A 14,397-nucleotide genomic window follows, 5' to 3' on the forward strand; every position below is an offset into this window, starting at 1 on the left:
CTTCCTCATTTTGTATTGTTACTATTTTGTCTAAAAGAAAAAACAAAAACTTGAAATTTAAAAAAAAGAATTAAACCATGCTGCCACATGGTAGCGACTGCTGACTGATGATGACTACTTGGAGGGTCACAGAGTTGAATGGATGAACGGTGGCAGAGTACAAAAAGTTATTGGGGTGTGTGTGGGGGTGTGTGCGTGTGTGTGTGTGTGTGTGTGTGTGTGTGTGTGCGCGCGCACATGCTCTATTTTGGGAATCCTTTGGCAAGTGGTCAACGTTGGACCGAAAAGAGACAATTATGACCAGTTAGGCCTTTTCAGAGCCTAATGAGGAGCCACAGTTACAAGTGTCTGGACAAGAGGTAGTCAACACGCACACACATACACACACACTTTTGTGTGCACAAAAACTAAAGGTGTGTGTATGTGCAAGGACACACACAGGACAAAACAAAAGGACCCTGGTGAATATTCAGGAGTGAAAAATGACAGATTGTATCAGGACACACTTTGTAAACACACCACACCCATAAACACAAGCACAGCGAGGACAGTCAGAGTGTGTACTTCTCTAATGAATACCTCAGACACACACGCACACACACTGACACATCATCGTACATCCAGTATAATGAGGAACTTCATTAAATGTCCTTTAAACCTAAATCTAACCTGAACGTAATTATTAATTAACCTTAACAGCAAATGTTTTTAATTGATAAACAGAAGAAAATGCTGTGTGAAACGGAAAAAACATATCTTTATATATCATTTTATAGTATCTGATTATAAACGACGGACAAAAGTTATCAATATTGATGTAATCACACTGTTACTTTCAGGAAACACTTGAAAGTATTTCAGCAACTGTGTTTTGTGATTAATGTGCAATGTACTTCCTGTGAAAAATTCACACTAAATGATTGAATCTATCAATTTAAAACACAAAGTAAAATGATCTTATGATGAAGAGAATGGTAGTGGCAACTAACAATAAAAAAACAATATATCCCCAGTCCAAAACTACTGACGTGTAATGCATTCACTTCAAAAATAAAAATTCTGCTCTGTTTTTCTGAATTCACAATATTATTATATTGGAATAATGAATTCAAAAATTACACAGCAAAAAAAAAGAAAAAAAAATTGCAAAATTTTTCAGCATTCTGAGATAATTGTCTTGATTCACAAAAAACAGGACAAATGTTTTACTGAGTGAATACATTACTTTTGTGTACAAATCATACCCTTAAACAGACCTAATAGCGGTCTTTCTTTCCCCACAAGTAAGCTAATATGGCCACAAAGAAGAGTATAAATAACATAATAAGTAATGTTCAACAAGGTAACTGTGCTAGTTTAGTGTACTGGTTAGCCATTAACACAGAGTGTAGCTGAGGCTAATGACGGGTGTAGAGGAAAAGTCAGATGGCCACCAAAGTTATTATATTTCATCCTGGGGAGAATATAAATGTCTGGACTAAATTTTACAACAACAAACCCAACAGGCACTGAGATATTTCACTGAAAACCACAAAAGTTAACTTCATGGTAGCGCTCAGGAAATAACCACAGTCCTTGTGATTCATCCTCCGAGGAACATAAAAAAATCGCAGCAAATTTCATGCCAATCCAGCTGATAGTTGTTGAGATATTGCTCACTGAGCCACTGCTGATAGCTTTATCATCATCTTCAAACTCTAAACCAAAGCTGCAGCCTGACAGACGTCTCTTAAGGAAACAAGGACAACCAAAACCTGACATCATTAAAGCCGTCATATATGTATATGTGACACTCAACCTATTTTTTTGCACAAATACAAGGACACACACACACACACACACCAAAGTCCACACTCCTGTAACACAACAAAAGCTTCCATTAGTAATAACCTTGCTGCAGAATAGTGAGGCCAGCTGCAGGGTTCTTCATCCTGCTTGATTACCGTCTGAACAAACCTGTCCAATCAGTCCCATTCATGGGTGCCAGCACTCACGGGAGAACTCTGACCCGCCTGACCTCTGCAGAGGGCCGGCCCCTCAGCCTTGACCTTAGGTGTGGATGCTTATTGTCGGACCCACCGGCCCTAGCGCTCTCACAAAGGCTTGGATGCCAGAAATTAGGCACTTGAGGGAAACTGGAGAACTCCTGGCTAAACTCCTGTTTGCAAAAAAGGCAATTCTAAAAAAAAAATCAAGTGCCGTAATTGAGGGGACATTTTTAGAGTCGAGAGGAGTGTTGGTAAATGCGTCAGGTGTTTGTGTTATTGCATGGATGGTCTATTGTGTGAGCAGGAAGGTAAAGAAGAGAGTTGGCGAGCAGAGACAGATTCAGCCTTCAAACATTGATGAGTTGATTTTAAACAGTTGAGTATAACACTTTTCAATCAGGATATTGTCTTATATCTGTTTATAATAAAGATTCATTCTGATAAAAATCTTCCCAGCTGCTTCCTGCAGGTCACCTTGTTTTGACTTGTGCACAGCTTCCAGTTGAGCCTTAAAGTGTAACTTTTTTTCAACCTTAAACCAATTTTCCCATTGTGTCCAAATGACTAATAGAAATACAAGTTCATGGAATTGGTCCAGTACTGAATGAGAGTAATGAGGACAGCCACAGGAAAGAAGACTGCAATGTATGTCATCTTCTACATGTCAATGTCAGGGATTATCTTAGCTTGTCTCTTAATTTTTAGCGCATATTAGCTTACTTTCCAGTCCTTCCTTGGTAACTTCTTTTTGTGTTTTATATTATTGCTTTGGAGGTGTATGAAAGTTGTTTGAGAGGAAACTAATATGGTTTTTAGTGAAGGTATGTATGATGGAAAACGACAGCAAAATAGGATCAGGGTTAAAGTTGCAGACAATTTTGTTTTTGGCATCAAACCGGGCTGAACAGTGCGATATAAGCGTATGTGTCTTTTGAACAGTCGTGGAAAAATGGTCTTTAGACTGGCCCCAAAATGAAATTTGAATCATGTCAGACTATAATGGACTTATTTGGTAAACAAGAGGGAAATCCAGGCACTCCAAAAACGTTAAAAACAAGCTGGGGAGAGAAAACAAAAACTTAATTAAAGAGAAGTCAGTTTATTATAAATACTTATATATAATTTTCTCTTTGTTTTGTTAATATAGTTTGTTATTATGATATATTTCTGTTTTAACTTCATTTCATCATCTGGGTCACGTGATGCTTCCTATTGGTTCCTGCCGCTATATAGGCGGGGCCATACCTGTATTGTTTATGTTTTTAAAGCCCTGACAAAGATCAGCAGTGGTCAATACATGTTGGCTTTTTTTTAATGATATAACCATTATGATGAAGTCTTTTTAATATAATTCCTCCTCGTTTTTCATGTGTGCCTGGATTTCCTTCCTCTTTATCCTGTTGGTTCCCGTTTCCCATGAGCACTGATACAGGTTCTTCACCTCTGTTTGATCATAGCCTACACAGCAACCAGTCATCTCTCTTTTTTTCTGGACCTATCTGATACTTTTACATTAATGCTACAATTTTTTGGCCTGGGCTACAAAAACTTTTACATTCTGTAGCACCAGGGCAATGTGCGAGTCAGAAAACTTAAAGCCCTACGTTAGGTAATTAAGTTAGTTGGATAATAAACTCACAGTCGTCGAAGTTGGAGCAACCTTTGCTGTTATTCGGCTGATGAGGCGTGTCGTCCTGCAGTTTGGAAAGCAGGTTCAGCACCTTTGTTTTTCTCTCCTCCATCTCTCTGTCCTTCTCTGCAGTTCTGTCACTCCCGGGCCTCCTTCCTCCAGCTGAGGACTCGACATGGTCCCTCCATCCTGGATAATTGGCCTCCTCTTCAGTGGGGCCCCCTTCATCTGTGCTGGAGCCTGGAGCAGAGAAATACAACATAAAATACATTAAAAATGTCTTGCATTTTGCACTCTTTTGCTCAGTATGTGGGTATTTTTTTGAAAATAAAGACGGTAATCATCATCTGTCTTCAAGGTCGTCTATGTGGATGTAGCCACTTTGTAAAAAGCACTAAAACCCATTTTAGTTCCTTTAATAAACGCTAATTCTCATCACATTGTTCTGCTAAATGCCACGGTCGTGTCTCCCTTCAGTCCTTTCAGTGTCTCACTAAGGAGTGGACGCCCTCCCTGAAACTAAACAGCCGTCCATTTTGTTACTGACCAGCCAATTAAGAGCCCCATTATCTCTGAAAATAAAGTCTGCAGAATACACTTCTTGGTGTGGCAGCGCAGAGACAAAGAGCTCCATCAATGCAGACTTGAGCTTAAGGAGAGCTCCGATTGTCGTCTGCAACAGTTTCCATTAGAGTTTTGGACTCTTTTCTTCCTGCTACTTTTGCAGACGAGAGTGTTACTTGTGTTACCGCATGAGCGATAATTCAGATGTGATACATGTAGAGACAGTTCTATTCATTAGGGGGGGAAAGCTTGACCAGTGGAGTAGCTGACAGGCAGCAGATTCATCGAGCCTTCCAAACATGGCAGCATGGATTCATTTATCCCGTCAGTGAGAGCTCAGAGGTCAGCGGCACAGATCGATGGAGCCATGTCTCATTTGACAGGCCGTCTTCCACCACACTGCACACAATCACCCGCTCCCATCAGCCTCCTCGTCCCGCTGAAGTCTCAATGTCACCAAAACAGACGACCAGATGAGAAATGTTTTCATCTTTAGAGTGCAGAATTCATCACGTCGTGTGATTTTTCATATGCAACATGAAGCAAATGTGACATCATGATGAATGTGATGTCAAGATAATAGCTTTCAAAAATCAAAAACTTTCCCTTTAAATGCATACAAAATTAGAATATAATAAAACTTGCTTTTTTCATTTTAGATTGACCTGTGATTGATTGATCCAGGCCTTTTGTTAGGGAGCTCCAAAAACTGTCAGCAAAAATCAGGACTAAAGTTGTGTAGTGTGAACTAGACATTAGTTGTGGTGCTTTAAGAGCCGCTGCACCATGGTAACATCTTCAAAGTGCTTGGTTTGTCTGATCGAGGGAATTTTGCAGAGATGTTAAAGGGAAAAAAGGCAACAAAATCCCAAGTTTCAGAAGCATATTACATCAAATGTTTGGAGTTTTTCCTTGGTAAAAAGATGATTTTTCAAAGACAAAGTTAGCTGATAATCAATTTTCTGATGATCAACTAAACACTGTGACCAGTAATTTCAGCACTGGTTAAATCTATGAGTCCAGACTGTTTCTATCTGTACAATCTTTAAAACACTGTGAATCCACAACTAAAATTATTCAGGATTTCCTTTTGAAACGCTCCTAACCTCAAACACGGCCTAATCCATGAATGCACAGCAGTGATTACTGGTCAGTTCAAGCTGGAAACAAGAGCCCATCTAAAACACACAGAGCAGGTTACCATACCAACCGCAGCATCTGAACACAGCAGATAGTTGGATTTGGCTGCGAGCGGCCGAGTCAAATCCCCTAGCTGATCTCGAAAAGGCCACAGAAGACAATAAACACACACACACACACACACATACGCCGCCCACCCTTCGCCTGACTCTCTCCAACACACACACACACACTGCCTGCCCTTTACCATCCAGCGCAGCAGGCAGAGGCAAGAAGGTTGGACTTGTATCTCTTTCTTTGCATGTTTGAGAAAGGGATGAGCATCAGCGAGACAATCAATGTGCCGAGGCTATTCACTGATGCCACCCAAAGCCTTCACTCCTCTATCTGCTCAAAGAATGGCCGAATAGGAGCAGGGTGGAGTAAAAAGGAAAATCCTTGCCAATTTATTATTCATGGGGAGGGGATTTTCCTTTCAGGCGCCTTTATCGAAGCCTTTCCCAACACGTCACCCCTCTCTATCAGCCCTGACAAGTGCCAATCAAAGGGCTTGAGTCCAGGTTTTTGGGGAAGCGCTGGAGGATTTCAGAGACAATAGCCAACGAGTCCACAGCAGCGGTGGCTTAGAGACAATGGTGACATGGCTACACTGTCAGTGTGTGGTCCTCTGGGGGGGAAACGATCCTTGCTTAGTACACGACTAATCTCTGCTTGCACCATCTCTGTCTTTCTGGAAGCTAATCTGTCCCGTAGCTTCCTCAGCTTTCCGGAACAATCCGCCAGGGTCAGTTCAGATTAGTGCTCTTTGTGGCCCTGCGCATCGCTACATTCATTTGGACGCTCACATCTTTAGTAGCAGCTGAATGCTAAACACAGAGAGTGAGCGCAGAGTGACCGGGGCAGCAGGGAGACAGTCATGAAACAATTATGAGCTGAGGGATTATTCCACCTATGAATTCCTGATGAGCACAAACGGACAAAGGTCTTAACATGAGCCTCACTGGGGAGCAGCAGCATCTCATCGAAGCTCATTTCTGGCTTCAATTTAATCTCTGAATTGCTCAACCATTATGCACTGATGCAGACACAGGTGGACAATTCATTGATATGGAACTGGCATTAGAAAAATAGCTTATTATTGAATTAAAAAAAAAAAAAAAAACTTGTAAAGCTATTTCACTGTTTTTACACATCAGTTTGCTCATTATAATGTGCATCATTCGCCCAACAAAACCATTGCATGATGCTGGACAGCTCGCAATCAAAAAATCATTTTAATTTCTAACAATATTAAGCTGCATTGTGAAAAATTATGGATACACAGGAGCTTGCGCTATATCTTACACTAATGAGGATGTCTTGGTGCAGCTTGGCATCTCCCATTTGAGGTTTTTCAGGCACATTCAACTAGTAGGAGGCCTCGGGGCAGACCCAGAACACACTGGATTGTATGTTATGTGTCTCATCTAGCCTGGGAAAATAAGACATAAAGTGTTGCTGGAGAGAGGGACATCTGGAGTACCTTGTTCAGCCTGCTGTCCCTGCGACATGGCCCAAATAAGCTGATAAAAATGGATGGATGAGAGGAAGGATGGAAGTGTGAATTCCATATATGCTTGATCTATATTTTGCCTCATTGTTCCATACATCCCTGTTCTATGATTCAATAAAAGCAGATTCTATTATCCTCTTTTTTTAAAAAATATTATTTCATTTTTTACCTTTTATAGGTACAAATATATTTATATGTATTTATTTTCTTTTATATTATATTTGTTCTTTTTTTATTATTTCATTAGCTTTTTATTTTTCTTTTAACCTAATCAATTATTTTCTTAAATATGTGAATGTATGTGAATATGGATGTATGTATGCATATGTACATGTGTGTATATGTATTTGCATGGATGGATGGAAGTTTGAATTCCATATATGCTTGATTTTTGGTTCCTTTTCATTTTGCCTTTTATTGTGCTCTCTGTCTAACTATGTTGTTGTGTAAGAATTCAGCAGATTCATTTTCTGAATCATAATTTTAACACAAATACTTAATATTTCCACACTATCAGTATACACAAACTGTGGAATTCCTTAACTCTAAAGGGTAATATCAATATCCTTCAGTTCAATAAAATGTATAAGAAGAAAATTAGACAATATGAAGTTGTATATAATTAATATAATTAATGGTGAGTTGCTGTGTATGGCTTTTGATTTTTTTTTCTCTCTTATTTTTCTGTAAGGATTGGCTGCTGAGTAACTGACAAACAGACCATCAATTTCTGTTAGTTGATTTATTTTTGAGAAAGGGGCTGGTAAAATAAGATTTTCTTCCTCACTGGTCTGATTTTCAACTGTCTTGTTAGTGGAATAAAAGTGAAAGTGGATATATCTTCCCTAAATCTAGGTTGGTTGTGTGAACTGATCCAACTATTCCAGAAGCAAATGGTGTCTCGAGCCAATTTTCTTAACTGTCTCAAAGACACTGAGTCATAATGGGGTCATTCCCTCCATTACTCGGGAGCCCTATTCAAAAAGTTGAACTGCACGCACCTCCAGGGTAACCGAATCTCACCTATCCACACAAAGACATGCCACACACTGGGCATCTTTTACAGACTGTGTGACCTAAGGCGTGACCCCTCCACGCCCTGCTGATGACCCCCTCCCCCACAGAGTGACCATGCCTTTGGCCTCTAAAAGGTCAAAGTACACAAGCCATCACTGAGATCCTTTGGGTGACATCTTCTTTCATTACTCCAGTTTGCTTAATTCTTATTGGGTAGTTAAACAGAGAAAACCTGGTGGTAAAATGTGTAAGGAGCTAGAAAAGCTGCATTTTAAAGCTGAAGGAAATTTCAGACAATGTGTGCTTTGACAATAGATTTGGGCTGTATACATTTAACAGGCTGATAAATCAATCTTTCTTTGTAAATAAAAAGCCCCTAATCATATAAAACTCATTCCCTCGTGGAGGGATGAGATTGGTGGGTCACACAAAAAATCGCCTAACATATTATACAGCAGCAAGAGTCAACGAGTGTCTATATAAATGTCTGTATGTTCCAGGGCCATAGACAAATTGGAGCCTCCTGAATCCGTTGCTTTTTCTACATTGAGTTTTTCTTTCCATTTTAGTACTTTTGCACCTCATTAGAATTGGGGGACTTTAAAAAAAAAAGGTATCAACTACAATTAAATCCACACAACGGTCAAGTTGCAGATAGAGTTTACATGCATGTCTTTGACAACATGGATTTTTCACACATCTTCCCCCCGGCAGCACAGAGGATCTGTAAAATCAGCACAGCACCCAAGATTAGTGTCCCCAATTCGGATCAAGTGTCTCCCCTTCTGTTCCTGATTTATGACTTTTAATAACAGTCAGGAAAGTGTTTTTGCAGTTGATCTCTGACCTTTTGGATATAACATGTCATCACCTGATCCTATTAGATATGTGTTTGAAATTTTGTTTGTTGTTGTAGCTTTGCACACACTTTTATATTTTTATCTTACACACTAGTTTTATATATTGCATTGAGGCACGGTTTTTGTATTTTACACACTTAACACGCTCAGCACATTATCGATATTATGATTTAAATAGTCACATATTAGTACTATTTTTTTTACTTTTATTGTATTTCTATGTTATATCTTTATATTCTTGTGCTGATACTTATTTCTACTTGCGATAATTCTCTATGATGGCATCAGAGCGACTGTAACGAATCACAATTTCCCCCCGAGGATCAATAAAGTATTTCTAATTCTGACTTCACTCTTGGGTGTATTTCATCAGAAACAACACAAAAACTGAGCAATAAAATAATTAAGCTTTGCAGCCGTGGCACTTTGGTCTAAACGGTTAGCTGCATCTTGACCCTCAGACATATCAGGCTCTGATATGATAGATGACTCCGTAACATCCTCTAGGAGCACACCAGACCATGGCCCATTAGCGTGACAGAACAATGACTGATACTGGTAAAGATTCACTAGTGAGAAAAAAATAGCATGATTAGAGTGTGACAGGTGTGGTCAAAAGAAGATGGGAGAAAAAAGACTCAGCTATCAGCTCAAGGGTGGCTTTCATGTGGTGGCGGTACCTCAGCGGACCTTTCTCCTGTCTTGCGCTGCCAGCTTTCCAGTGTTTTCCAGTGTTTGTGGCCCGTACAGTAAGCGCTGCCTATGAACCATCACTCATGAATGTACACAAGCCAGCCACACAGGTGAAGGTGATACCGCGAGCCAGCTGGCCCTCGCAAGGATTAGCGGGCTTAAGTGTACCGGAGGCAAGGGAACGCCAAACACAGCGCTGACAGTGAGGAGACAATGGCTCCTCATAAACCAGAGCTGACAGGGACTGAGTGGGCTTTTACCGGATCAGAAGCTAATGGTGAAGACGGGCTCTTTCTATTGATTAACTATTGTTGTTATAGGCTCTTAAGAGAGAACGCCGTTTTTACAGCAAGGTGGTGTCATAGCAGCACAAGCAGAACCTGAGAAATAATGATTTTCTAGGAGATACAGTACCTTGATTGGACACGCAGGGAGAGTTAGCAGATTTGAACATGTTGTATGACGGACTCTGGTCTATGATCCATGAAGATGGTGATCCAGAACCTTCAGACTGATCCTGCAAGGACACATGAGACAGAATAAACCTTTAGTAACAATTCAACCACAGTGTGATGTAGTTAGTCAGCCATCAGTTGCAGAGCGGAGATATTATTTGGCTTGTCTAAGGTTCTGGAGGGCCTGTTTAATATTAATGTTATAGTGTTATCAAAGAGTCTTACAGTGACTCTTCATCTGTGCAGCTTCAGTGTGTTTGCAGCTCCATGTATCAAAGAGTACGATGAAAGTCAAGAGCACTCACTGCGCAGCACAATCTGGGGACCAAAACACCTCTGGAGGTACACCGCTCAGTACACTGACCAGACGAAAAACAAAAAAACACTGCTCGACTTGAAGCAATCTCAATGACTGAGGGGTCTAATGATTCGAATATCCAACTTTATAGGGGGAGCCCTAAATATTTCCTAAAATGTCAAACTATTTCTTTCCAATTCCACAGGTTCTTCCTTCCTGTTGCCCACCAACTGGACTTAAACTAAAGAGCAATTTATCACAATGTGCAGTTTTTTCCATGTGGGACTGGAGTTAATACATTTTATCTGAGTTTGGTGTCTTGTATTGTTACTATTTATATTGTTCTTTTTGCTTTATCTTGTACATACTTAGCTGCTATAACAATGCAAATTTCCCCATTGTTGGACTAATAAAGGATAATCTTATCTTATCATATCAGTCCTGGGTTTCTTTGTTGCAGAACACTGGAGAAATCCCTGAAAGAAAACGTCCAAATGGGAATTTACAGTGATTAAAAACATTCTTGACCCAGAACCAGCAGATTTCCCTCCTCCACACTCCAAACATACCACTGGTTTATTATCAGCTTCTCCTCTTTATAAATAATCCAGTGTGTGGATACTTGGTTCAGTGAGGTGCATTATGCAAATGGCTGTATGAAGCCTGCTCGGAGCACTCCAGCTCGTCATTGTGGTTTGGCATAATTGCAGGGGGCTTATGAGTCTCATTCATGCTTTTCAGGGGCCCTCTCTCATTCGTCATAAAGGGGAGATTAATCGTAGATCACGTGGAGCACCTGCGTCCATTCCACTGCAGCCCAGCATGCACAAACCCTGTTTACCCCCCCTGACCCCTCACCCCTCAACCCCTGTCTGATCCTAGTGCTGGTGCATCCTCTGAAAGAATCCCACCGTGCAGGGCGTTTAGCCGAGTGTACCCCCTGCGACAGAGCAATGAGCTGGTGTAAAAGCCTGCCTGCTCCTGTACAGTCAGGCCTCCCCCCTCCTGCAGCCCGTGACTGATTAACCACACACCTGCTGCACGCCGCGTGCCCTCTGTTTTATTGTGTCTCAATTATCAACAACAATTTGGCTCGTCTTGCTGGAATGACAGTTATAAATGCATGCCAGTTCAAGTTTGTAAAAAGGGGGTCTTTGTGCAGGAGGGTGACTGTGTGCGCCAGGTTCGGGGTTATTGTCTGACAGGAGTTGATTCCTGAAGGTCTAGTGTTTGCTCACGACAAGACGCAGTGGTGCTTTTGGAGGAAATCTGATAGATGAACGGAGGAGGGGGGTAGAGAGTGAAAAGCAGTTTCACAAGAGGCAGTGGCACTCACTGATTTGTTCTCCTGGACTTTCCCTGCGGAGTCGCACCTTTCAGAGACGCTGCCAGCTGTGAGGGGCCTCAGAACACCTGACAAAACCACACAAGACACAGCGTCAAGCTGAAGGCAGAGGAAGCGATTGTGTGTTTGCAGGCAGGCGGCCGTGTGTGCCTGTGCATGTGTGTACATAAGTGTTAGCCTCCGGCACACACTTACACGCACTTCTCTTTTGTACTTGAGTGTGTGTGCACAGATATGAGTAATGTCGTGTATTAGTTCCAATTATGGCTCTTAACCTCTGAGCAAATAATGGCAAAAAATAGAGCAACAAAACCCAGAGGAGCACCTGTCTACAGAAGCGTGCCAGGTGCAAACATTGTTCTGGAGACACAGGGAGAGGAAAGACAAGCTTCCAGCAAACTTAGACAGATATACTCTGGTTGTAAACGTCGGTGGCACAGATGCATGAATGCCAAAAAACAAAGCAATTGTGGTTATCATATTTCTCTTTTGCTGGTTCATCAGTTTTAAAAAACACATTTTCTCAATTACCTCTAGAGAAACCTGCAAATAGATTTTTCTTTTTATGTAAAGGTTTTGAGATATCAGCCTCTGAGATTTCTGCAGCCGTGCCAATAAAATTAAGATTATTGGAACAGCAATACCTCTTCCTGTGTCTGTTTCCCTGAATAATAATCCACAGACTTTTCACACCATTTCAAACCATTCACAGTGAGGTCTGTGGATTATCTGAAGTAAAGGTAAAGTCACATAAAGGCACAAACTAATTCGCACAAAGTCTCATCCCAAAGCAAAGGTTTACATCTGTTCTGAAAGATGACACACTCATAGGAGCATAAAAAGCTACAGTTATGGAGAAAGAAAAGAAACAATAAAATTAAAATTAGTAAAGTTTTGGGCAGTTCTGTCTCAAAAGCCTTCATGATGTTGCACTTGTTTGAAACACAAAAAGTTTCTTTAACAGAATTCTGAGCAGCGGAGTTGCTGGTTTACTGCTACCTCTATCAGCTGCTGTGTTGGTTAAGAGGAGAAAATATTCAAATATATTGTGATCCGTTTTGCAGCACCCCAGCAACAAGGAGCATGCGCAGACCACCTAGTCCAGTTAAAGTCCTACTAAAGTTTTTACATGACAGAATAGCTCGACTTCCAATAATTAGCTGGGTGTGTTAGTCTGATTTTAAAAAAAAATCGATTTAGTCAGAGAAACATGTTTACATGGTCCATTTTTAGTCGTACTAACACAGTAACTCAACTTTTTCTAAGATCCTGTAAACGTCCTGACTGGCTTTCAACGAAGTGACTAAGCAAATATGTGCTGCCATCGGTGCTTTCAAGTGTGTATGCCTCAACTTGTCGAATTGTCGAACAGCATCAGAGCCCTTCATCCTCCCTCCCTCCCATCACACCTTTTTGATGACAGAATTGGGGTGTTTTGTATTGGAACATAGGCAGAAATCTCAGTGACAAATATCTCAAAACCTGGAAAAATAAACTATCCGTGTAACACTAAAGTTCAGTGAGAAATATTCCTTCGTAATTTGGTTAAACTGAACCTTTAAACGTCTGCAGTTTTTATCTCACTCAGCGACGTGTTATCAGTCTATAAACAACTGGCGCGAGACTGAATGAGTTCTCTGAACACTCGTCTGTTTCTTATCCACTGTTATGTATGCAACGCTTGGTTCTAAGTGTCTCCTGATATCTTAGTCGGACTTTCCCAGTTAATGATCCACTCCAGCGGTTTGATCTTTATTAATATGGCACATCCTGATATCCCTACAAACCTTCACTCTGAGCTGCCACACCTTCGGGAAAAAGCAGTTAAGAGCTCGCAGCGGCATGCCTGGGAGCAGATGAGAGGCGGTATCACAGCTTGTTAAAAGGGAAGCCGCTTAACGCCATAAAGGCATCACTTACTCTCAAGGCCGGCCGCGGACCGAGAAAACACACCTACACTGTTATGTTTTTTCCCCACTGTTTTGCCATGTGTGTTAACACCACAAACACACACACACACGGACACACCTGTCTGACTGCTCCCTGTTATTAAAGTGACGGTTTCTGCTTATCAAACGATCTCATTCAAACTGTCAAAAAGATTTGTCAGAGTGGGAGGTTTACGCTCAGTGAACTGAGATTGCTTGTCAGTCACAGTCGACTTCATTAAAACACTCAAATAAATCACAAGTGATGATTTTCAGGATCACTAATAAATCACAGATACTTTGACTAAAAGGGGTTTCATTAGTTAGAGAGGAAAAAAAGTTTGTCTTTCTAGACTGAACTTCCTCTTTTTGGCTCCTGGCATTATCAAGCTGATGGTATCTGGATGTTTTTGTTGGATTATGATTAATCCCAGCTTTAAAATGTGTGTGTTGCTTGCCCTCAGATTTCCAGGAACATCAGTTTCTCTCATTTAATTGGAAATTCACTTTTGTCTAACTGAGAAAATGGATACTGGTTCTGCATGGAGAAGTTTGTTGTCATCATTAGTTGTCAAATGTGGAATTGTTGCATTTAGGGCCCTCTCTTTGAACAACATGTATACATACATATATATATATATATATATATATATATATATATATATATATATATATATATTCCTCCATACCTGCTGGAGTCAATCCTGGATCATACTGCATCCTCAGATCAGACCAGTCGTGTTGTAGTGAGAGCTCCTCGTCCTGATCGAAGGGACTCGGCAGGATGTCAGGCTCCAGTCGGTCAAGGAGGAGCAGCTGGACGCGGGACAGGGAGCCCAAATTCCCTGAGTCACAGCCCACAGTCAGCACTGCCAAGCCAGGAGACAGCTCTGCAGGGGGAGACTACACAGTGTTACATACTAGAAA

The 14,397-nt window shown here is 40.9% G+C and overlaps 1 protein-coding gene across 7 annotated transcripts in view; it reads right to left on the minus strand.

Annotated features, from left to right (window-relative positions):
- Nucleotides 1-14,397, minus strand: part of LOC121961685 (uncharacterized) — an 82,484-nt gene that overhangs the window by 20,978 nt on the left and 47,109 nt on the right. For all 7 annotated transcript variants that reach the window (XM_088072623.1, XM_088072627.1, XM_088072622.1 and 4 more), the window contains 4 exons: nucleotides 14,160-14,360; nucleotides 11,534-11,610; nucleotides 9,859-9,961; nucleotides 3,628-3,858 (listed from right to left, as the gene is read on the minus strand). In XM_088072623.1, the coding sequence (XP_087928749.1) occupies nucleotides 3,628-3,858; nucleotides 9,859-9,961; nucleotides 11,534-11,610; nucleotides 14,160-14,360 (612 nt within the window). The remainder of the gene's footprint in view (nucleotides 1-3,627; nucleotides 3,859-9,858; nucleotides 9,962-11,533; nucleotides 11,611-14,159; nucleotides 14,361-14,397) is intronic.

The sequence above is a fragment of the Plectropomus leopardus genome, chromosome 22 (assembly GCF_026936395.1).
Source record: "Plectropomus leopardus strain MGB_pleo_1.0 chromosome 22, ASM2693639v1, whole genome shotgun sequence".
NCBI classification, from domain to species: Eukaryota; Metazoa; Chordata; class Actinopteri; order Perciformes; family Serranidae; genus Plectropomus; species Plectropomus leopardus.